This window comes from Gekko japonicus, unplaced genomic scaffold (assembly GCF_001447785.1).
Source record: "Gekko japonicus isolate JY-2015 unplaced genomic scaffold, Gekko_japonicus_V1.1 scaffold521, whole genome shotgun sequence".
Lineage (NCBI taxonomy): Eukaryota > Metazoa > Chordata > Lepidosauria > Squamata > Gekkonidae > Gekko > Gekko japonicus.
Genome location: NW_015161965.1, coordinates 494,953 through 519,183, shown reverse-complemented (window position 1 = coordinate 519,183; position 24,231 = coordinate 494,953). Strand labels below are relative to the sequence as shown.

General features: G+C 44.7%; 1 protein-coding gene across 1 annotated transcript in view; it reads right to left on the bottom strand.

The window, feature by feature from the left end:
• Nucleotides 1-1,351: 1,351 nt before the first annotated feature.
• LOC107126114 (protein argonaute-3) overlaps nt 1,352-24,231 on the bottom strand; it is a 108,884-nt gene continuing 86,004 nt past the window's right edge. Inside the window, exons 12-19 of the mRNA XM_015429622.1 lie at nt 20,223-20,407; nt 19,286-19,445; nt 18,110-18,200; nt 16,616-16,810; nt 16,259-16,393; nt 15,494-15,595; nt 14,159-14,358; nt 1,352-1,689 (exon numbers count right to left, since the gene is read on the bottom strand). Coding sequence (XP_015285108.1) covers nt 1,581-1,689; nt 14,159-14,358; nt 15,494-15,595; nt 16,259-16,393; nt 16,616-16,810; nt 18,110-18,200; nt 19,286-19,445; nt 20,223-20,407 — 1,177 coding nt within the window. The 3' untranslated portion in view covers nt 1,352-1,580. The remainder of the gene's footprint in view (nt 1,690-14,158; nt 14,359-15,493; nt 15,596-16,258; nt 16,394-16,615; nt 16,811-18,109; nt 18,201-19,285; nt 19,446-20,222; nt 20,408-24,231) is intronic.

Genomic DNA, 24,231 nt, shown 5'->3' with positions numbered 1-24,231 from the left:
CGTGGGTTAAAAATTGCTTCCTCAAAACCCCACACCTTTAAAAAGAGACACACATCTGCCCAATTTCATTTGGGCTAACACATACAGAACTCCCATTAGCTGAAAAAAATGCACCCTTGTGCCCCCCCGGGGCCCCCCCCCCCCCCCCCCGGGTAGCTGAGCAAAAACCCTGTCAAATCAACATGCCACCTTAGTAGGCAGTATTAAAGCTTGCAGACTGCAGCAGCATGAGGGTTTGCTCTTACTGACTTTTTTTTAAAAAAAGAACTCCTGCCTACTAACAAGACTTTCCTTTCAAAATTAAGGCTAATGTTGTCCTTTTACATGTGCGGACATGTCAATTCTCCCACCACCAGAGGCGCAAAACCTTGCTTGCACACAGCAAGAGTGGACAGGGTTTCTCTCTTTCTATGATGCCTTATTGCACTAAAAAGATACCAAAGACAAGTTGTCAGTTCTCTTCAACAAAAAAGTTATGCTTCGAAACATGAAAAACTAATGTGACCAATACAGTGACTTAAATTAAAGCATTATTATTATTACTCTAATAAATATAAAAAGAGAGGAAGCTAAACCTCAGATGTGCATGTGTGTGTATATATACGGTGACCACGTAGAAGTGCATGGGGCAGCAGAAAAACTAATCTTTTCTTCCAAGAGACTTCAACTCCTAAGTGTCTGTATCTGCATGGATTACACACGTCACCCTGCAAAAACAGGGGAGGACCCAACGTCACAAGAAGCTTGGAAGGCAGACACATGGCAAATTCATTGGAGCTCCTGGACAAGGCTTCATTCTGCTTGCCAAGTTGTATCACTGCTGTCCGCAGACACTTTATGTGGTTAATGTATTTTCCTTTTACAGGAACCTGACCCAAAGCTGAATGACTCCAAGCTATGGAGACAGAAAGGCAGCAGTTGGCAAAACTATGGTGGGATCAGAGGACCCGCATGTGCAAAGACACATGCGTGTGCAAACACATATCCTGTTTTACACAACATCTTCAATGGGGCTGTTTATGTAACTGCACACTTGATATGATCTCATTCAAGTGCCAACAGCCACTTGAGGGAAAGCCTTCTGCAACTCATGGGGGGTTACAAAAAGATAAAAACATTTTTTGCAGTCTCCTGATTCCCTTCCCCCCCCAACAATCACTTTGATTGTTCCTATAAGTTTTTCATACCATAATTAATGATTATTATTATTTTTTTGCAGAAACAGTTGTGCTGCTGAGCAACTTGAGGTAAAGGCATAAAAAAGGGTCAGACTACAAGGAAAAACACACAAAGGAAAATAAGATGACGGCAGCACTTCCTAAAGGAAGTCACTTCAAAAGCAGTTGGCTGGTTTCATATTGCATAATAGTGCCGTGTTCTTGGTGAAGTAAACAATCTTTCCTTGCATCAAATACAAGGATAAGGCCCACGCCCCCACATAGGATCAGATTCAGCAGCGGCCAAGGTACACCCTGCCCCCCCCATGAACTGACCCCCTCTGGAAACATACACTGTATGTGATTTAATTCTCCAGTTCTTCCTTTCCTGAATAGGCTTCATTCTTTTTTTACAAAAAATAGCTAAGCAAAGTACATGGTGCGTAAGGTGTCTTGGTGAATCTGTACAGCCTTAGCTAGGGCTTGGGGATCTCTCCCATTGCTCTGTCCTGAAACATGGCTTCCTTCAGCACTGCAAGACAGAAAAAAATACACAGAGAAATTTTAGGAAACTGCTTCAGGCCCAAGATGCATCTTAAAGTGCACAGCATGAATTAATGTACACAAAACCCCTAAACCCTACATTTAGCTGTTGCCAACACAGTATGGAATTAGCAGAAGAGGACTAACCATTGAGACTCAACTGGTGGATTAGACCAGACCTGGAAACCTGACCCCTTTTGCTGCGCAGACAGGAGAAAGTCTGGTTCTAGAGAGAAAGTGGGAGATGCTTTCTAACCTAGCTCAGTTGGAGTTCTTCCTGTGTGAAAAACAACTACTCTCAGAGGACAGAGAAGAGACTGCTCAAAGTCTAGGCCACTGGATAATGATAGGTAGGGAGAACACAGGTAGTATTTTGGGAATTCCAGTTCTGGAATCTCTACTTATTCTGCAACAGAATAAGGGACTCAAACAACTCTCAGTCAATCACTTCTAAGGGCTTGGTTTATATAGTTACGGCAGGAGAACAGCTTGTGCTTACGATTCAACATTTAATGTGCTTATGATGCAACATGGAATGAGTCTGTTTGCATGAGCAATAAGCATCATTATACACAGACATATGGAAAGCAACAGATCATGTACACATACTATAATATCAAATGCTGTGCTGTGTGACAGAGGTGTGTAGACATTCAAGCTTCCTTGTCACAGCTGCTGTAGATACGCACATGAACTGGCTTGTCCACGCTGTGCCTCTGCAGATGCCAAATGCCATGTTCTGGTATGTTGCTTTGACCTGCTGCCAGATCTTTTGAATTTCAGGTCCTAGATATTTTTATTTTTGCAGGCACTTATCATCAATTAATTTTGCTGTTCGTTGCTCCAATTACAGTTTGCTATGCTTCATTATTTCACACCTACTGATCTTTATTTATTGGATCCTGCCTTTTCTACTACAGTTTGTAATATGATTATTTTATAGTACAGCTGTAATTATTTTTGGTTTGGCATTTGTTGTATTATTGATACTTTGTGGCCGATGGTGTCATTTTTACTTAGTTTTTTTTGTCAGCTACTTTAATTTTGCTGAAGAGTTCAGGATGGAAATGCTTGAAAAATAATTTCCACAGAACTTCACAGTGTCGACCATACATATTTGAAAGCTTGCTGCTTTTGAGATGGGTGGTGGTGGAGAGAAATCGAATTTGCTATGGCAGGTTCCAATGGAGAGCATGTCCCTTTGTAACAATCTACCAGACGACTGCATAAAGGGTCAATAGGCCCCTCTTATAAACCAATCCTTTAACACCATAATCTAAGCGTCCAAGTGTGCACACATTTGCTAGAGTTTAAGCATGCACATTAAGAGTGAAATATTGGATCCAGGGCAAAGTTTCTGCTTGCATGAGAACTCTTGTGGAAATGCAAGAAAATAACTGCAGCAGGTGTCCACACTGAGTCAAACCTATTGTATCTCCACTTTCTATTTGCACAAGATCTTACGCAACCAATTTTGGGGAAAAACAGGTTGCTTAACTGTAACTGACAATCTTAGAGTGGTCATCTGTGCAGTCCCACACATGGGAACTGTGCTTGCGCATGAACCCAACCTTGGAAATCTACAAGAGCTAGCCTCTGGTATTTGGAGTGCTTTTCTCCTGGGGAGCAGGCATTGACTGTGCATGCCTGGAGCGAAGAGAAAGTGTCCTCCCACTCAATTTCTTCAGCTGCCGCTGACAAGTCCCACCAAGTAAAGAACATAGGAGAAGCCAATGTTGGATCAGGCCAATGGCCCACCCAGTCCAACGCTCTGTCACACAGTGGCCAAAAATACCAGGTGTCATCAGGAGGTCCAGCAGTGGGGCCACAACACTAGAAGCCCTTCCAACTGTTGCCCCCCCCCCCCAAGCACCAAGAATACAGAGCATCCCTTGCCCTAGACTGAGAGTTCCTATCTATACCTTATGGCTAATAGTCACTGATGGACCTCTGCTCCATATGTTTATCTAATTCCCTCTTGAAGCTGTCCATGTTTGTAGTCGCCACCACCTCCTGTGGCAGTGAATCCCATGTGTTAATCACTCTTTGGGTGAAGGTAAATAAATGAGAGATGCCAGCAGTGGAGAAGGCTGGGTGGGCACTTGTGCCTGCACAGATGACCACTCAAAGATCATCAGTTACAGGTAAGCAACCTGTTTATCTTCGTCGTGGTCTCTGTGCAGTTCTACACATGGGTGATTAGCGAGCTCCAAGAAATGAATGTAGGGAGATGGTAGTCCAGTATTACAAAAAAGTAACAAGAATACATATGACTGTACCTGCAGGGGCCTACCTGAACTGCCGAGGCAGCGCAGGCATCAGTGGAAGACGCACTACAGCATCAATTGCCCAAAGGACGCATCTTGCCAAGCTCTGACATAGAGGGCATAATGCATCACAAAGGTGGTGTGCAAAAACCAAGTGGCAGCAGCACAAATGTCCTCCAGAGGAACACCTTCAAGGAAGGCCGATGATGTGGAAATGGCCCTGGTCGAATGGGCCTTCAGTAACACAGGTTAGGGCTGCTTGTCCAGTTTGTAGCAGAGTCGAATCGCAGAGGTCACCCACTTCGCAAGCCATTGGGGGGAGAGTCTATGCCCTAGACGAGGATTGCTGTAGGCCATGAACAAACAAGAGTCCTTCTGAAAAGGGCGAGTCTGAGCAAGATAGCAAGACAATGCCCGGCAGACATCTAAGGTATGAAGTGCTCTTTGGCCATCATTGATGGGATTCATGGAAAACATGGGTAGAACCGTGGGCTGAGAGAGGTGAAATAAGGAAATAAACTTTGGAAGGAATGCAGGATTAGGACATATGACTATTTTGTCCTTGTAAAAAATGGTGTGTAGGGTGGATCAGAGCATAAGGCACACATGTCAAAAATCCTGTCTTCCAAGAAAGAAGATGCAGAGGTGTGGTTGCGAGGGGTCTGAATGACTTGCCAATGAGATTCAAGAGGATGAGGGAAAAGCAGAGATTGCAGAGAGATGAGATGAGCCCCAACTCTTGGAGGGAAACCAGGTAAGATAGGATCTCCAGAAGGGGAGCACTGTGCAGATCCAGGTGGCAGTCACCACCATAAACTGCAAAACGCCTCCACTTTGCCTGGTAGGAGCAATGTGTAGTCAGTTTTGGAGCATTCAGAAGAACGTGTTGAACCGCAGAAAGGAGACTCAGGCAAAGATCCACTATGCCGTCAGTTTGAAGAGATTTGGATTGTGGTGATGTTGAGAGAGGAAGTCCGGCACTAGGGGAAAATGCAGGTAAGAAACTTGAGGTAACTGTAGAAGCCTGGCAAACCATGGTTGCCTTGGTCATCAGGGCCTCTTGAGGATATAGTCCAAGCGGTCATGGATGGTTTTCTGAGTCATTCAGGTAATGAGCGGGAATGGGGGAAACATGTCATGCAGAGACCCAGTCCACTGGTGAAAGAAGGCATCTCCTAGAGAACGCCCAATCCAGGGACCCTGGCTGTAGAATACTGTGCACTTTGCATCCCCAGCAAAGACATCGATCTGGGGATGCCTGATGGGCCATAGATATCTGGGATGTAAGGACCACTCATGTTCGTCAGATCACAAGTTCTGGATGCCCCTGTAAGTGAACTGCTGTGAGATGGATTCCATGAGCTCTGCACCAGTGTCAAAGGGTCAGAGCTCTCCCACAGAGCTTCAAAATACTATTCCTCCTTCCTTGTTGATATAATAAATTGTGCAATATTGTCCATAGTGACTTGGAGATGCAGAACTTGCAAAGACAGGAGGAAGAAGCAGAGGGCACAATGAACTGCTATGAGCAGTAGGCAGCTGATCTGCAGAGTACGGTCTAACATCGACTACTGGCCCTGTGCTGTAAGCGCCTCACGATGGGCTCCCCAACCCCACAGAGGTGTTGGTGGTGAGGACAACATCTGGAGGTGGCAAGTGGAAGGGCATCTCACAGAGCAGATTGTCCTCTAGAGTCCACCACTGGAAAGTCGAGACAACTCTGGGAGGAGCCGTGAACTGGACCATCTGATGTTGGAAAAGAGGCTGGAAAATGTGGACAAACCAAAGTTGGAGAGGTTGCATATGGGGCTTGGTGAAAGGCACCACAAAACCCAGGAACCGCTGAATTATCAGGGCAGGCTGTGTGGGTGATGACTCTTGATGCTAGGAAGCGAAGATGTAAAGTTCTGTCTGCTGGAAGAAAGGCATGATGTTGAGCAGTGCAAACTGTGGCTCCTATGAACTGCAAGTCCTGGACAGGGAGTAGATGAAATTTTGCGAGGTTCACGCAGGGTCCTATAGAGGCTAAGAGTTGCAGAGTGGTGGAAATGTCCTGAAGAAGTTGTTGCAGGGATTAGGAGACGATCAGCCAATCGTCGATGTAGGGGAAAATGGTGATTCCATGTTGCCTGAGAGCCGCGACAACCACCACCATACATTTCATAAATACTCTCAGTGCCATGGAGAGCCTGAAGGGAACACCCAATATTGGTAGTGATCAGAGCCCACTGTGAACCTCAGGAAGTTGCGAAGTTGCAGCTGAATGGTGATATGGAAATAGGCATCTTGGAGATCCAGAGATGCCAGTCAGGAGTTCTCGGGGATCAGAGGAAGAACGGTTTGCAGGGTAATCACCTGGAATTTCTTGCGAGGGATGCAGTGGTTGAGTTGTCGCAAGTCCATAACGGGGTGTCCGCTCCCATCTCGCTTCGTTACAATGAAATATTGGGAGTAAAACCCCAGGAAATGTTGGACCTGCGGTCTTGAAACTTGACTGTGTACCCCACCTGGACAATGGTGAGGATGGTGATACGATTCCGGAGCTGGGAGAAAGGGACGGAGTCTACTGCACAGAGGGGGGGTGATGGTTGGAAGGAAGGTTGAGGGCCAAAACAAAGGCAAAGAGACTGCCTGGATTGGGGTGCTGGTTTCTTAGAAGAATGAGGCTTGGTCTTTTGCTGGTAGGGTTGTTTGGGAGCAGGGGCCTCAGACTTCCAGTATTCTGAATGGCAAGAGGATTGGGAGTGCTTGAAGAAGCTTTGTTTCCAGGGCTTCAGTTTGGGGTTATGCTGGTGGAACAACCAAACTCCTCACCCTTTTAACGACTGTCATCCACGTTGGTGAGGAGCTCATCAGTGGTCACATGAAACAGGCCCTCACCATCAAAGGGAAGGTCCTCTACCTTAGACTTATGGTGGGAGGGAGGTGGAATGAAGCCAAACGTGCTGACTGAGGGTGATGGAAGTGGCCAGGACTTCAGACAAGCAGGAAAAAGCGTGCTGCGAGGTGTTTATCTGTTGTTTTGCCAGTAGAGAGAATCAAAGCATATCGATGCCAGCGGAATGGAGGCTGGCTTAGCCCATGCCTCCCAAAGGGCTTCCAGGTGTACAGGGAGCAGAGGCAACAAAGATACTGGCAGGATATTGGACTGTATAAGTTTGTACATCACCATTGGAGCATCACTGGTGAGCTGCACATTTAGAACAGCAGCCATAAGCATCACTTGTTCACAATATGGCTTGGAACCTTCAGGTAAGGACAGCAAACAAGGATGGACAATGTCAGATTCAGACAATGTATAGAATCATAGAATTGGAAGGGACCTCCAGGGTCATTTAGTCCAACCCCCAGCACAATGCAGGAAATTCACAAATACCTCCCCCCCCCCATACCCCCAGTGAAAGCTGTTCCAAGCCCAGAAGATGACAAAAAACCTCCAGGATCTCCAGCCAAACCGGCCTGAAGAAAAATTCCTGACCCCAAAATGGCGACCAGCATTTCCCTGGGTGTGTAAGAAAGGGCCACAAGAACTAAGCACTGAGGCAACCCTTCCTGCCCTCCCTCTCATGATCTGCCTAAGTTCACAGAATCAGCATTGCTGTTAGATGGTCATCTAGCCTCTGCTTGAAAACCTCCAAAAAATGAGAGACCACCCCCTCCCAAGGAAGCCTGTTCCACTGACTAACCGCTCTGTCAGGAAGTTATTCCTACTGTTTAGTCACAAACTCTTCTGATTTAATTTCAACCTGTTGGTTCTAGTCTGACCTTCTGGGGCAGCAGAAAACAACTCCACTCCATCCTCTATATGACAGCCCTTCAAGTACTTGAAGATGGTTATCAATCATATCACCTCTCAGTCATCTCCTCTTCAGGCTAAACATACCAGCTCCTTCAACCTTTCCTCATAGAACTTGGTCTCTAGACCCCTCACCATCTTCGTTGCTCTCCTCTGGACACATTCCAGCGTGTCTATATTCTTCTTAAATTGTGGTGTCCAAAACTGAACATAATGCTCTGTTGTTGTTCAGTCGCACAGTCGAGTCCAACTCTTTGAAACCCCGTGGACCATATCACACTAGGCTCTCCTGTCTTCTGTCGTCCTTCGGTGTTTGCTTAATTTCATGTTCGTTGCATTGATAACACTGTCTAACCATCTCATCCTTTGCCGTCCCCTTTTTTTTACCTTCAATCCTTCCCAGCATTAGGGTATTCTCCAGTGAGCACTCCCTTCTCATTTGGTGGCCAAAGTATTTGAGCTTCATCTTCAGTATCTGGCCTTCCAGGGAACACTCAGGGTTAATTTCTTTTAGGATTGACTGATTTGATCTCCTTGCAGTCCAAGGGACTCTCAAGAGTCTTCTCCAGCATCATAATTCGAAAGCATCTATTCTTTGTGCTCGGCCCTCCTTATGGTCCAACTCTCGCAGCCATACATTACTTCAGGGAATACCACTGCTTTGACCATATGGACTTTTGTTGGCAGAGTGATGTCTCTACTTTTTATTATGCTGTCTAGGTTTGCCACAGCTTTCCTCCCAAGGAGCAGCCATCTTTTAATTTCATGGCTGCAGTCACCGTCTGCAATGATCTTGGATCCCAGGAATGTGAAGTCTGTCACTGCTTCCATGACTTCCCCTTCTATTTGCTAAGGAGTGATGGGGGCAGATGCCATGATCTTAGTTTTCTTTAATGTTGAGTTTCAAGCCAACTTTTGTGCTCTCCTCTTTCATGCTCAGCAAGAGGCTCTTTAGGTCCTCTTCATTTTCTGCCATTAGAGTGGTATCGTCTGCATATCTGAGGTTGTTGGTGTTTTCCCCAGCAATCTTAATTCCTGCTTGTGATTCATCCAGGCCAGCATTTCACATGATGTACTCTGCATATAAATTAAATAAACAGGGTGACAATATACATCCTTGTCGTACTCCTTTTCCTGTGCTAAAACAGTCAGTCATTCCATATCCGGTTCTAACTGTTGCTTCTTGACCCTTATACAGGTTTCTCAGGAGACGTGAGGTAGTCTGGTACTCCCATCTCTTTAAGGACGTGCCACAGTTTGTTGTGATCCACACAATCAAAGGCTTTAGCGAAGTCAATGAAGCAAAAGTAATTGTTTTTCTGGTACTTCCTTACTTTCTCCATAATCCAGTGAATGTTGGCAATCTGATCTCTAGTTCCTCTACCTCTTCGAAACCCAGCTTGTACTTCTGGCAGTTCTCTATCCACATACTGCTGAAGCCTAGCTTGTAGGATCTTGAGCATGACCTTGCTAGCGTGTGAACTGAGTGCAATTGGGCAATAGGTTGAACATTCCTTGGCACTGCCCTTCTTTGGGATTGGAATGCAAACTGACCTTTTCCAATCCTGTGACCACTGTTGCATTTCCCAAATTTGCTGGCACATTGAGTGCAGCACTTTAACAGCATCATCTTTTAAGACTTTGAAGAGCTCAGCTGGGATACCATCACCTCTGCTAGCTTTGTTGTTAGTAATGCTTTCTAAGGCCCATTTGACTTCACACTCCAGGATGTCTGGCTCAAGGTCAGTATTCACACCATCATGGTTTCAAGGACATTGAGGTCCTTCTTGTATAGTTCCTCTGTGTATTCTTGCCACCTCTTCCTAATCTCCTCTGCTTCTGTTAAGTCCCTACTATTTCTGTCCTTTAGCATGGCCAGCTTTGCATGGAACGTTCCCTTGATTTCTCCAATTTTCTTGAAGAGATCTCTAGTCCTTCCCATTCTATTGTTTTCCTCTGTTACTTTGTATAGTTCATTCAGGAAAGCCTCCTTATCTGATTGCTGCCTCCTGTACAATGTCACCGCCATCCATAGTTCTTCAGGCACTCTATCAAATCTAGTCCCTTAAACCTATTCTTCACCTCCACTGTATATTCATCAGGGATCTAGGTCAAACCTGAATGGCCTAGTGGTTTTCCCAACATTCTTCAGTTTAAGCCTGAATTCTGCAATGAGTAGCTCATGATCTGAGCCACAGTCAGCTCCAGGTCTTGTTTTTACTGACTGGATAGTGCTTCTCCATCTTTGACTGAAAATGATATAATCAATCTGATTTCAGTGTTGTCCATCTGGTGATGTCCATGTGTACAGTCGCCTCTTAGGTTGTTGGAAGAGGGTGTTTGCTATGACCAGCGTGTTCTCTTGACAAAACTCTGTTAGCCTTTGCCCGGCTTTATTTTGTTCTCCAAGGCCAAACTTGTCCGTTATTCTGGTTACCTTTTGACTTCCTACTTCAGCATTCCAGTCCCCTATGATGACAAGGACATCTTTTTTTGGTGTTAGTTCTAGGAGGTGTTGTAGGTCTTCATAGAACTGGTCCACTTCAGCCTCTTCTGCATCAGTGGTTGGGGCATAGACTTGGATTATTGTGATGTTGAATGATTTGCCTTGGATTCGGACCGAGATCATTCTGTCATTTTTGAGACTGTATCCCATTACTGCCTTTCTCACTCTCTTGTTGACTATAAAGGCCACACCATTTTTTCTACAGGATTCTTGGCCACAGTAGTAGATATTATGGTCTTCTGAGTTAAATTCGCCCATTCCTGTCCACTTTAGTTCACTGATTCCCAAGATGTCGATGTTCAGGCTTGTCACCAGATTTTTGACCACATCCAACTTACCTTGATTCATAGATCTTACACTCCAGGTTCCTATGAAGTGCTGTTCTTTGCAGCATTGGACTTTCCTTTCACCGTCAGACACATCCACAGCTGAACATCCTTTCGGCTTTGGCCCAGCCGCTTCATTCTTTCTGGGGTTACTCGTACTCGCCCTCTGCTCTTCCCCAGTAGCATACTGGACACCTTCTGACCTGAGGGGCTCATCTTCTGGCGTCGTATCTTTTAGCCTTTCGTTACTGTCCATGGGGTATTCTTGGCAAAGATTGGCAGAGTACAAATCCAAGCAAATAAATAAATAAATAAATAAATAAATAAATACTGGAGTGGGTTGCCATTACCTTCTCTAGTGGATCATGTTTTGTCTGGAAACATTTCAGCTTGTCTATATTCTTCTTAAATTGTGGTGTCCAAAACTGAACATAATACTCTAGGTGAGGTCTAACCAGAGCAGAGTAAAGTGATATCACTTCATGTGATCTGGACACTATACTTCTGATGATACAGCCAAAAATTGCACTTGCCTTTTTAGCTAGTGTCACACTGCTGACTCATGTTCAGTGTATGGTCTACTAAGACTCCTAGATCCTTTCCGTAGATATGTGTAAATAGTATCATCAGCATCCAAGTCTGACATGTTGGTCTCAACCTCCAATGGTTCCAAGGTGGAAGCATGGGAACCGGGGGCACGCATTGAGTGATGGGTGGAGAGATAACAGTGGGGGTGGTAGCAACCATTGATTGCAGGTATTCAAGGGCCCAGGTGGGGCAAAGGTAAAGGAGGCAGGCAGACCCGAGGACAGCTGCAGAAGGATTGGAGCAGCAGCAGAGCCTACAAGTAGTGGTCTCAAGAGGCAGGGAGCATGGCTCGAGAAACCTTCTGAATGGCGAGGTGATGAAGGTCCATGATATTGGTCCTGAGACTGATAGGAGGAATGAGATGGAGATCAAGAGCGGTACTGGTTGAAGTAACGGCAGGAACAGTACTGGCATGGTGAAGGTGACCTCAAGTCCATTGGATACCTTTGGTGTTCCCTGTAGATTGTAATGGGAATGTTGTTGGCTTCGGGACTGAGAGCAGGTACAAAATCGGTGGGGTTGTGACAGATGGGCCGCTTCACGGACCCATGAAGAGGGTCTGTCCCAAGGTGCAGGATCTGAATCAAAGGAAATCCAATGGGAGATAGCTGCAGACAGAAGGCGACCAAGATGGGATCTGCACAAGAGGTCACTTGAGTTAGAGCAGGAGTAGCCAGAACTGTTGGGGTCTAAGTTGGTACTTGAGCATCAGGGCTTGATAGGTGAGGAGCTGAGGTCTCCATGGTTGTCGCAGGCACAGAAGAAACTAAGAGTCGAGACTGGACGCTCTGTCAGTTTCTGCAATTTCTTAGGTTTTGACACATCAGAGGACGAAACCGACAGCCACTTGGACTGCTTGTCGGTCTAATCCTTTTTCCTGTCAAGGCTGAGGAAGCTGCCGACTGAGCTGAATCTCCCCTCTGAGATGGGGGAGGCAGTGAGGTTCTGGAACCAAAGGACTAGGACATCACCAGGTGGAGGGAAGCCTCCAGAATGTGGCTCTTCAGTCTCGCGGCCCCATTCTTTCTAGTCTGTTTGGTGAAGTTGCTGCAATGGGCACAGAAGTCAGGTTTATGAGCTTCACCCAAGCAGAAAAGGCGAGAAAGTGCCCGGTGGTGGATGGGAATTTCCCCTCACAGTTCCAACACGGTTTGAATCAAATCTTCCCATTCATGTGCCACACTGGGGATGGGGGGAGGAGAAAAAGGATCCAGGAAAGAGCGAAAAGGATGACAAAAATACTCATGGAGGATCCTTTTTTAAAAAAATAGGTGAAGAATGAAGATGAACAATTAAGAAGAAGAAACGATGAGGCAGTTCAAGAGAGGGACGCAGCAAGGTAGGTCTTACACAGTGCGGTGGTCAGGAAGAAACTGAGTAGGAGAACACTTTCTCCTCGCTCCAGGCATGCAGTCAATGCCCGCTTCCCAGAGCACAGGAGAAAAGCGCACCAAATGCCAGAGGCTAGCTCTTGTAGTTCTCCAAGGACGGGTTCATGTGCAAGCACAGTATCCATGTGTGGGAATGCACAGAGACCGCAAAGAAGATCTATAATATATAGGAAGGAAGGTGTTAAGTGTTGCACAAGATAAACAGGTTGCTTACCTGTAACTGAGGATCTTCGAGTGGTCATCTGTGCATTCACACCACTGGGATATAGTGTGCCTGTGCCAACCCCGATTGGTATAATAGAAAGCAAAAGGGATTTTCGCGCCCGCTCCCCAGTAACGTGCCAGGCTCCAGTGCGCATGACCAAGGGAGGGGCACAACGATCCCGCCAGTTCCTTCTGACTGCTGCCCTCAGTCTCCAAAGAGGGGAAGGAGGGTGGGTGGTGTGAATGCACAGATGACCACTCGAAGATCCTCAGTTACAGGTAAGCAACCTGTTTATCTTCTTCGTGGTCTCTGTGCATCACACCTCTGGGAGACTAACAAGCAGTACCCACCTACCTGGAGGAGGGAGCTGAGGTCCTAAATCTGCACCGCCTGCAACACCGCTCGTCCAACCTTGGAACGCTGATGAAGATGTACATAGAGGGCATAATGCTTCACAAACTTGTAAGGCATGGCCCAAGTGGCTGCATTGCAGATATCTTCTAGTGACACACCTCGCAGGAAGGCTGTGGATGTCGTCACTGCCCAGGTGGAATGTGCCCGTAGCGGATCCGGGAGCGACTTTTTAGCTAGCATGTAGCATAACTTAATAGCCTCCACAATCCACTTGGATAGGCATTGGGATGACAGCTTCTTCCCTTGAGAGGGTAGAGCATAAGAAACGAACAAGGCCGGTGATTTCCTAAAAGGCTGTGTTCATAAGCGCCACCTGAAGTCTAGCTACCCGATTCTTCCTGGTCTGTTTGGAAAACTTGGAACAATGGGCGCAAGATTCTACTTGGTGTGTTTCCCCCAGGCACAAAAGGCAAAGAGAATGTCCATCGGGGGGATCGTACTGCCGCACTTCCAGCACCGCTTAAAGAAGCCTCACCGAGCGGCCATAGGCCGGAAGGAGGGGGGGGGGGTCAAGAAACAAAGTCCAAAGAACAACTAACTAAAATACTTTCCTAACTAACTAAACTTGAAGAAAACGTGGCCTAAAGGCCAAAAAAGAGTAGTTTTACTGACTGGAGAGGAGAGGGTACTACCAGCGCGGCGGTCAGAAGAGAACTGGCAGGATCGTTGTGCCCCTCCCTTGGTCATGCGCAGTGAAGCCTGGCACGTGACCGGGCGCGAAAATCCCTTTTGCTTTCCATTATACCGATCGGGGTCGGCGCAGGTGCACTATATCCCAGAGGTGTGATGCACAGAAACCATGAAGAAGATCTTGTGCTTACAGCTTGTAATGTTTCCACTTTCACATTGCTGGATCCAAGCCATTATGCTTTTACTCAAGAAATCCTGCTTTACTCAACACAAAATTCTGCAGCTAATTTGCAGGCCCAAAACCAACATCACCAACTTATCAGCATCCCTTTTACCTGTCATGTTCTTTATCCACAAGGTGGTATCTTGCTCTGAATGCTACCAGGTGAGCATAATATGCTGGTGCGGGTATAGACACGGACCGTGTGCAGCGCACATAAGTATGGCAGAGCTGGTAGGTTAGCAGCTGAAGTTCGTCTGCAGTGAAACAGTTATCATCCCATAGTACATGATAATGTGAGGGTCGGCTGGTACCCTATGGAGAAGCAAACATCCGTTCAAAGGCTTCAATTGATGTTCTTTATTTATGTTTCTGTAGAAGTATTTAGACGAGCAAATTGTTCCTGCTTGTCAGGATAGCCACTGCTGCCAACTCAGAAGAATACCAGGGTACAGGTCCTGTAGACATGAAAAATGAATCCTGCATCCAGCCAGCCCCAGAATGCATTGTGCTTCAGGAAAATTCAGAGCACCACTCATTAAAACAAACCTTTACTTAATGAGAACTTGACACCAACCTGCTTCAGTTTAAAATGTTGACCATGTCTTTTCTGCAGCGTCTGAAGAGGAAACATTTTGATGCAAAGACATGGGCAAGTTTCCTGTTTCTCTGCAAACACATGCCTTGCCTTCAAAAGTTACAGAGAAAACTAAAGTATGAGGTTTTAAGTAGCCCTTGCGGGAAGTCTGAAGGTTCTGTTTAGTTGCAAAATCAATGCTTGAATGCTTATGATGTAACCAACAACCATGCATTCATTTTAAAAATACTGAATTACAAACAGGAAACTTGATTTAGAGCCAGTCTTCGTCACTTCAAGCTACAATTGAGTTGCTCTGCTCGCAAAACAAATCACTCATGATGTTGACTTGCATGCACCCATGAACAGCAACAGATACAGAACTACCAGCAGGTACTTTGATAAGTTGCTCTGGTCCCATTTTCTTTAACCTTTCCTTCCTCTTTTCTGAAGGAGAGGCTCTTTCTAGTGTTGCCAGGTCCCTTTTGCCTGCCAGCAGGGGGATGACTGTGACATTCTGGGAGTGGGAAGTGGTGTTGTCTCCCATTCCCCCTGAAACAGTGACATTACACACGACATCACCCAGAAGTGATGACGCTCTGGATTTTGGGCAAAACTCTATGGTAAACATAGCATCAAACCATAGAGTTTTGCCCAAAAACTAGTACATCACACACACACACCCCAATGTCACAAACATGCCAACGTCACTTCCAGGTGATGCAGGCATGTTACGTACAATGCTGCTGTTTTGGGGGAGATTTCCTCCCACCAGCGCAGGAGCTCACAAAATCGGGGGATCCCCTGCCCCATAGGGCAAATGGCAACCCTAGCTCTTTCCCATCATCATGTGCATGCTCTCCTTTTTCTTACCTGTATTCCTGCATGGCTACAGAGATAAAAATCAAATTCATATGGATGCGTGATGTCTGTATCTACAGTTGTTCCAGCTGGGATGTTGCCACTTCTTCCAACCTATAAAAAAGGTCGTCCCCCCGCCCAGGGTGGGGATGAGGTTAGTGATTACAATAAATGCAACGATGGTAGGAGTATTCATCTGACTTCTCCTGTTTGCTACCATTTTGTAAATGAAACCTATCCACTTCTTTGTCCTAGAAGGATAAAATGTTCCCCCACTGGCTTTTAAATGTTGTGGTTTCCAATAGCAGTAAAAAAGTAAGAGTCCAGTAGCACCTTAAAGACTAACAAAATTTGTGGTAAGGTATAAGCTTTTGTGAGTCACTGCTCACTTCTTTAGAGAGATCAAGATGGGTAGCCGAGGATGAGCTTTCATGAGTCACTGCTCACTTCTGTAGACTTATTTCCATTTATCCTTTGCATCCTCCTGGACCAAACTGAGACCTAGGTTTCCTGTCTCATTACCAATGCTGATAATTCCATGCCTACTACCCCTCTGTATATCACACATAATCCAATCAAGTCTGCTATTGCCATTTGGCATCTGAAATCATCTTTATAAAATTTATGTCTCTGGTACCTCGTGTTACATTTTACGGCACAAATGGCCCAGCCTGACAAAGTGACATTTATGTCAGATCCACATCATAACAAATGAGTTAGACACCTTTGCACTAGGTAAACCTGGAAAAAACTACTGTGCAATGGGACAAGTCTTACCCTTTCCGTCCTATCAGCACAAAACAGTCTTGTATGATGCCTCTTCTGCACAACAATGTATGTTATGCCTGGCTGGTAATCCTTTTCCAGGCTGATGCAGGCCTCTCTAATTGCTAGCAGCTCATAATATAACACCTACAGTGTGGAAACATGATGAAGAGTTTAGTCTCAAGCAGTAAACAAAGCAAAAAGCTTAGAACAACGGGGCCTTTTGAAAAGTACCTATCTTCCTTAATTGCTCATTCCCACGAATTATTGCAGCATTGTTGTCTGAGAAGAGTTAAGTTGAAGACCAATTGACCTCAGTCCCAATATAAAAATTAGCATCCTAGTGTAAAACAAGTGCACCGAACCAACCTGGCGAAACTGTCCCTCTGACACCCCGTCACGGTAGAAGATGATTCTTGTGGGTTTGAACCGTGTTGACTTATAGAATTGGATGAGCAGCTCTCTAACCATGGAGGCCAGGTCTTGGATGATCTCCTGGCGGGGTTTTTGAACTCTCACTGTGGCACAATACCTGCTTGGATGGGCATCCATGCTGCCAACAACCTAAAAGCGAGAGAGACATATAACTAGAATGTGGCAGCAGTTCTGAAACAGAACAGTTGCAGCACAACACTCTCCCTAATCAAGGTGGGGAAGAGTTTCCTGAAGAGCATCATTTTAAGGAGATAAAAAGGGAAGTTCCAGAAGGTCATGAAAACCACTATTTCCAGAAAACTGTATATTATGTTCTCAAGAAGGCCACGTCAAACAAGAACAGAAGGACGTAAAGCACTACAAAGTTTACAACATTTATTTATCTCTCTCTCATCACTGTCAACTGTTTCACCTGCAATTCACACAGGGCAGGCAGGCAGGCAAAAAGGGCAGCGTGAGAAGTAGGGCTTTCAGGAAACAGGTGAACAAGCCCTCTGATTTCTAAGAAATGCCCCAGGCATACCCTCATGGCTTGGAAAACTAAGTACAAAAGGAGGCATGAAAAACTTACAAGACACATCCAAGGACTAATTCAAAATGACCAGTGCTCCTAAACTAAGGGCTGTGCAATTTCTCAGTATTTTTCAGTTTGGATCTATTGGACCAAAAAAAATTCTGGATTCCTGAAAAAACCCGGATCCCAATACCAAAAAAGTACTGAACGATACCAAGAAAAGAAAAAGCAGGAGCAAAGCCACAAAAAAACAGCTGAGAGTTGGCTCAATTGGGGCTCTTTTGGGTAGTCCCTTTAAATTGGACTGCCGAAAAGAGCTTGCAAAGGAGCCAATCCTGCAGGGAAAATTCTCCCCACAGGATGGGCTGGGGCTCTGCTGGGCAGCCCAGTTTAAACCAGACTGTCCAACAGAGCCCACAAAGCAGCTGATCCTGTGGGGAGAACTCTCCCCACAGGCTCTGCTGGAGTTCTCTTCAGAAGCACGGTCAAACAGCCCAAAAGAGCCCCAAGCTGAGCCGGTGGAGAGCGTGCCCCACCCAGTTGTTTTGTGGGCTATCTTCTGCAGTCCGTTTAAACATCCCCTGTTTAAAGGGATTGCAGAAGAAAGCCTAAAAACAACTGAGTGGCTGAAGGAATCTGCTCCAGCCCCATAGCTGTTGTTCAGGTTTGCTGGTAATTCCCAAAGGTATTTGGGGTTTTTTTCGAGGATTTTCCCCGGTTCTCCCTAAAAACTCCAGATACATTTGGGATGTCAAAATATACCTGAAAAATACCAATAATGTGTTTTTCAGGTATATTTTTGTTTCGGTTTGACCTGAATGCACACCCCTATCTTGAACACATTATTGGTATAGCTTCTCCACCCTCACACCCCCTGCCTTCAACAACAAAAACAAAATATTAATTGAACTTACAGCAGCTATGGATGGCTTCTTCCCATCTCCAGCAGGAGGATGAGTAACATCTGCTCCTAAGAAAATCACTGGTTGTTGGAATACAGAAGGTCTTTTATATTAAAAAAAAAAAGGAGAGGGAGAGAAGGCAGTCTCAATACCTTGTATACAGCACTACTCAGGAGGTTCATTGCTATTTTAGGAGACAGAATAGCACTCTTGTCCTGTTACCCTAAAGGGTTTTAGTATCATCATGGCCTCAAATCAAATCACAACTACAAAATTTAGAATAGAACATAGGCAGCTAAAGAGATGAGACCCATTTGTTTATACACCCTTGTTTTCACAAACATTTCAGGATCTCTTGCTTTGTATGCCCCTGGCGACAGCAGGAAATTCAGACTAACAGACTAGTTTGGCATCAGCAGTGATTAATATTAGGAAGGCTGGGAAGATAAGAGGATAAAACTATGACCTACTACAATCTCAGGGAAGTGAGGTTTGCTATATTTTTTAATTAAAAAGTAAAGTACTCAAAAAGTATACATCATAGGCAGGAAACAATAAATGAGAAAAGCATCCAAAGCCCTAGAGCTCTCCTCTTTGCCACCACATATGTTTCAAAACCAGCCAGAAATGTTATACTTTTTTTTTTGAGGGGGTGTTCCCCTGGATGTTCAAGAAGTCAACAACTGAGTATAAACCTTTGGGATCATGTGAAACAAGTCTCTGGACCCCTCTCCACAGATTGAAGATCCAACACTGGGGTTTACAGCAGACCCTAAAGATTGGTCCTAGCCCAGATAAAGCCTCATATTTCTGAATGGGGTTTCCAATGAATACAAGATAGGAGACTATAATTGCCTGAACCTTTCCTCACAATTTCTGTTCTCTTTTCTGTTGAGCCCAATTGCAACAAATAAATCCAGATTTTAGGTAGTTAGATTTTGCTCCTATTACTTATTACTTCACCTATTACTTTAAAGTGGGCCCTTAGGGTTCATAAAAGGTCTGGTTCTTAACTGATTACATTTAGATATATTTACATTTTTTTGAGGATCCAGAAATGTGCAAGTATTTAAAATAGAAGAAAACATAAGAATACAGAATTTCCGTATCTGTCCATAGTGGCTTTAAAACACACGTACAACCTCTAGTATATCGACAAATATTTTAATATTAAACAGATATTCTTACCGTTGATGAGGTACAAGGATGTTGTTGATTCCTCCAAGTTTTACGTTAATCTTCAGGCACAGGTTTGAGAGGGTCTGAGGAGATGTTTTTATGACATTCTTTACTTGAACACACTGTGTGGCCATGCCCAGAAGTGTATCTCCCACACGCTTCACTTCCGCTGAGAAACAAATATCAGTATGAAGAAAAAAGTCAGCTGACTTAGTTCCTGCCCTGTCCTAAGTACTCAGAGGTGGGTTATTTCACATGGGGCTGCACTGCTTTTCAGAACTTCATGGTCACTCTCTCTCTACTTGAACTACTCTCCTGCTCTGAACAATCTAAAAAGTAGTTGCACAGGGAGTGTAGAAGGTGATCTTCAATGATAGAAAAACATCACAAGGAAAAATGCAGCCAGAAACTCATCCTCCATCCTTTCAAGTCCCTGTAGTTCCCTTTGCCTCTGGGGAAGGCCTGTTCCGGAGTTCTAGACTGGCAGAACTGGGCCTACTTTTCAAATGGCAAATTCAACTTACAATCTTGCTCTCAGTGTGCACTTCAGAAATATTTATAGTTTTACATCCAAAAGAAGACTACATCCTGTAGGGTCCATCCTTTGAATTGTGAAGGAGCGGGAACGATTTGCCATTTTTCTAATACTCAAGAACCATTCCCCCATCAGAGGATCTCCCTTGGCATTCAAGTTATTTCTCTTACACCAATTGACAACAAGGCTTTGGAAATGGAGAACTATTTTATGTGTTTTAACCTTTCATGTAAGCTGCCATGAGCCTGCCTCGTCGGGGAGAGTGGGGTATATAAACTGAATATAAATAAATAAATAATTCTGCAGTGTGCTCCAGTTTTACTGTCTCCAGCAATTTGCTATACTAAAAACCTACAGACAAAAGCAGCAATATAACCATGAACTGAAAATAACTTCCTGATATTGGCTCACCGTATACTGGTGTCTTCCCAGGCAGAATAACTATAATGAGCTGAAGCCCAGAATATGTGTTCTTAAGGTGCCGGAACATGGGCTCCACGCTGTCCGCACCTTGTGCGTATTTGCAGAAGCATGGCTGGCCCTGGATAGGCATGCCTGCATCCTTGGAGATCTTGCGCAGTTGGTCTGTGAAACCCCTAGCAAGACATTAAATGGTGGTTTATAAAGGAGCAATGCAAACATCTATGCAGACAGTACTTGGCAAGCCCTAAACCAGGGGTGTCAAACATGTGGCCCGAGGGCCAGATCAGTCCCTTGGAGGGCTGAAATCCAGCCCGCAAGGCCCTGGGTGTTTCCTGATTCCTTTTCCAGTTCTGCTGCTGCTACCATGTCACAACTTACTTTACCAGACTCTCAGTCACACAGGAAAGATAGATAGGCAAGCCTCTCCTGTGCAATTGAGACAGTCTGGTCAAGAACTGGCCAAGGCTCCTCCCCCTCCTCCTCCCACGGGGAGGGAGGGAATTGGCCGGGCTACCTCAATCCTACAGGAGACAAAGGGAAGCCTTTCTTTCCTTCCACTGGCTGAGGCTCCTCCCTGAAGGGAGGGAGGAAGGGAATGAGGGAGAGCTTGCCTTACTGGGCTGCCTCAATTGCATGAGAGAAATACCAGGCACCTTCTTAAAGTTTTATTCAAGATATGAGCTTTTGTGTGTGCTGCTGCAGTGTGTGTGTATTTTGTTGGGCTCCTTAAGCTGTGTGTGTGTGTTTTGTTGGGCTCCTTATGCCAGGGCTCTGCTGTGTGCAACTGGGTTCTCTCCCCCTTTTTGCTGTATTCATGCCCTCATGATCAAATCTTTCTCAGTAAGTAAGCAATGTGAACTATTTTAGAGGAGGAATAACAAGCTAGTAAGGTGGATTAGACTGAAAGTGTGTGTCCAGACCAAGTTCACCCAGCACATTTCCTTTGTAGGAAGCTGTAGTTATTTCCCTGGGGAAGACGTTTTGTAGACAAACACATAGCCATCAGTCTGTGTCAGGATATCTTCTAATGCTCTTGACCAGCACATGAAGCAACTTATGTACAAAAGCTCGCAATGCCCAGCCATTTCATGTTTTCCTGTTTCTTAGGCTCAGAACATTGAGCATGAGATTTCTGCAATGAATGTCAATAAATCAAAAGTAGGTTTGCAGATTACAGATACACATCTGAATAGCATACTCAAGATTGCTACAGCACAGACATTTTGATGCAATAATTCAGTGCAAGAGATGTCAGTTATCAGAGACTGTTAAATACACAAAATACTGCAAGAGTGCTAGTGTTTTAAGTACATTTTATTTAAAGTTTAAAAAATATTTAATTGTGTTTGTCTGTGTCCTTTATAAAGTTTATATCTCCACTACCTGGCATTACATTTTATGACACACATGGCCCAGCCCGAAAAAGTCTCATTTATGTCAGATCTGGCCCTCATAACAAATGAGTTTAACACCCCTGCTGTAAACAGTCCAACAGAATATGTATTGCAGTTCTGGATGGTATGGAAGAAAAAGAAAATATAAAATGCACATTGACTCACAAAGCAACAAACAATCAAGTCAATCTGAAGCCTGGGTGAACCCAGAATATGTTGACCTGATGCCTAAAATTTGGGCTTGATATCAGACGACTGGAACTGGGAGATAATAAATGCCTCCCTGAGAGATGGGGCGGTCACTCCTGCCTTGAAGCAGGCAGTGGTGTGTCCCCTTCCAAAAAACCTACTCTGGACTCAGGAGAGTGGAATAACTACTGTCCAGTCTCAAATGTACCATTCTTGAGCAAGGTAAATCAATGAGTGGCGGCTGACCAGCTTCAGAGATTCCTGAATGAAGCAGACTGTTTAGATGCATTCCAATCTGGTTTCTGGCTGGTTATGGGACTAAAATGGCCTTGGTCACCCTGGTAGATGATGGATGGGGGAGTGTGAACTTGTTAATTTTCCTGGATCTCTTGGTGGCTTCTGATAGTTGATACCATTGATCACAGTATCACTCTGGATTATCTTTTAGGACTGGCAGATGCTGTTCTGTGCTGGTTGTGGTCCTACCTCAAGGATTGGTTTTAGAATGTGGTGCTGGGGGACTGCTGCTCTGCTCTTTGGCACCTGCCCAATGGGGTTCCCCAAGGTTCCATTTCATCCCCATGCTTTTCAACATCTATGTGATGTAACACCTCTGGGAGAGGTCATCAGAGGTTTGGGCTCAGCTGCCACCAATATACAGATGATACTCAGCTCTATCTTGCGCTACCAGCACATCCCAGGGAGGCTGTGGAAACTGAAAGGGTGCCTGGGGGCAGTTTTGGAAAGGATGATAGCTAACAAGCTGAAACTTAATACTGACAAAATGGAGGTGAAGGAGGATCTGACCCTGGAAATGGGTTATCTCCTGTTCTGGATGGGGTAGCACTCTGCTTAAAGAAGCAGGTTTGGTTGGAGAGCGGGTGCTGGCGTGGCGAGAACAGTCGTCACAGAGAAGCTCTCGCATGTGCTAGCTGGATTGACAGTTTTTTTAGAGGAGTTCGGGGGCTCCCGAACTCCACTGAGCTCCCCAAAGAGGAGCACAGTGCAGGGGGCTTGCTTAGGACTCCTCACAAGCGGCAGCAAGCGGGTGGGGGTCCTCTGAAGCAAGAACCGATCGAGCGCCCATGCCAGGCATGGGTGTGAAGCTGTGACTGCCCGAGCGAGGGGGAGAAGCAGGAAAGAACCGCTTAAAAACACCATGAGTAAAAGTACAAGCAACAACATCAGAGACTCCCCACTGGTTAAGCCCCCTTTAACTCTATTGGAAACGCAAAGGATTAGAGGGGTGAAGAATTTCTTCCCTTCCCCCCCTCTTTCTTTCAGTGGCTAGGAAAAGATCTGAAAGCGTTCTTTAAAACAGCTTGGGCAAAAGAAGAAAAGGTTGTGAACTGAGAACAAAACTGTCAACAAAAATACTGATCTATCAATATTCTGTAGTGGATTACAAAATTTTGGAAATATTCATCTTATTTGGCTTTGACCTCCAGGGAAATAAGAGCTCTTCTGTTTGGAATTATAAATAAATTATCTGGAATTATATGAACATATAGAAGACCTTTTAAAGGACTATAAATAACTATATTTTAATAAGTACTACAATTAAAAAGAAGAAGAATCAATAGGAACTATTAGGGACTTAATTTGAACTTTTTATATGTTATATTCTCATAACATAATTTATCTTGGTTTGATGAAATTATAAAAGTACATTCTGTTTTCTCTGTATTGTTAACTATAAGAATGCTGGCCTCGGTTGAAACTGTCTCAGTCTTTAATATGACTATAATGGCTATTGTTTTACAAATATAGAAGTGGTATGATTGTAAGGTTTTGTACTGAAAGGCAATCTAAAAGATTCTCTGTATTCTAACTTGGGAATGCACCTGCTTTGCTTTAATGTAACCATATTAAACTTGCTGTGTAAATAGAGGTAGCTGTGTGAAGGTATAGTTTGTACTGACATAGAGTTGGAAATGGCTGGTGTAGACAAAGATACATTGTTGACTACAGACTAAACGATTATTACAGGAAGCAATTATAACAGCAGTAAGAACAGCTCTGGAAAAAAATGAAAAATGTGCAACCTAAGCTTGATTTACTCTCACAGCAGAGCACCAATCAGAAAGAAGAGCAAACTGACATGACTTTTATTATTGTGGAATACATTGATACAGACAATCCAACTGATATGATTTACAAAACACATTCAAAAACAGAGAAACTGACTGAAGAACTGGATATGAGACCCCATGAAAGAATTACAAGAGATGGAATTATTGAACCAACAAATGAAACATCTACTCAATGAGAGAAAAAAGACTATATGGAACCGCAAACTACTTTAAAAATTGGTTATAGATGGTTACTACTAGGCATGTGCAATTCTGGTTTACCGACCCGAACCCCCCCCCAAAAAAAACCATTTTGGGGGTTTTTTCGGGTTTTCGGCATTC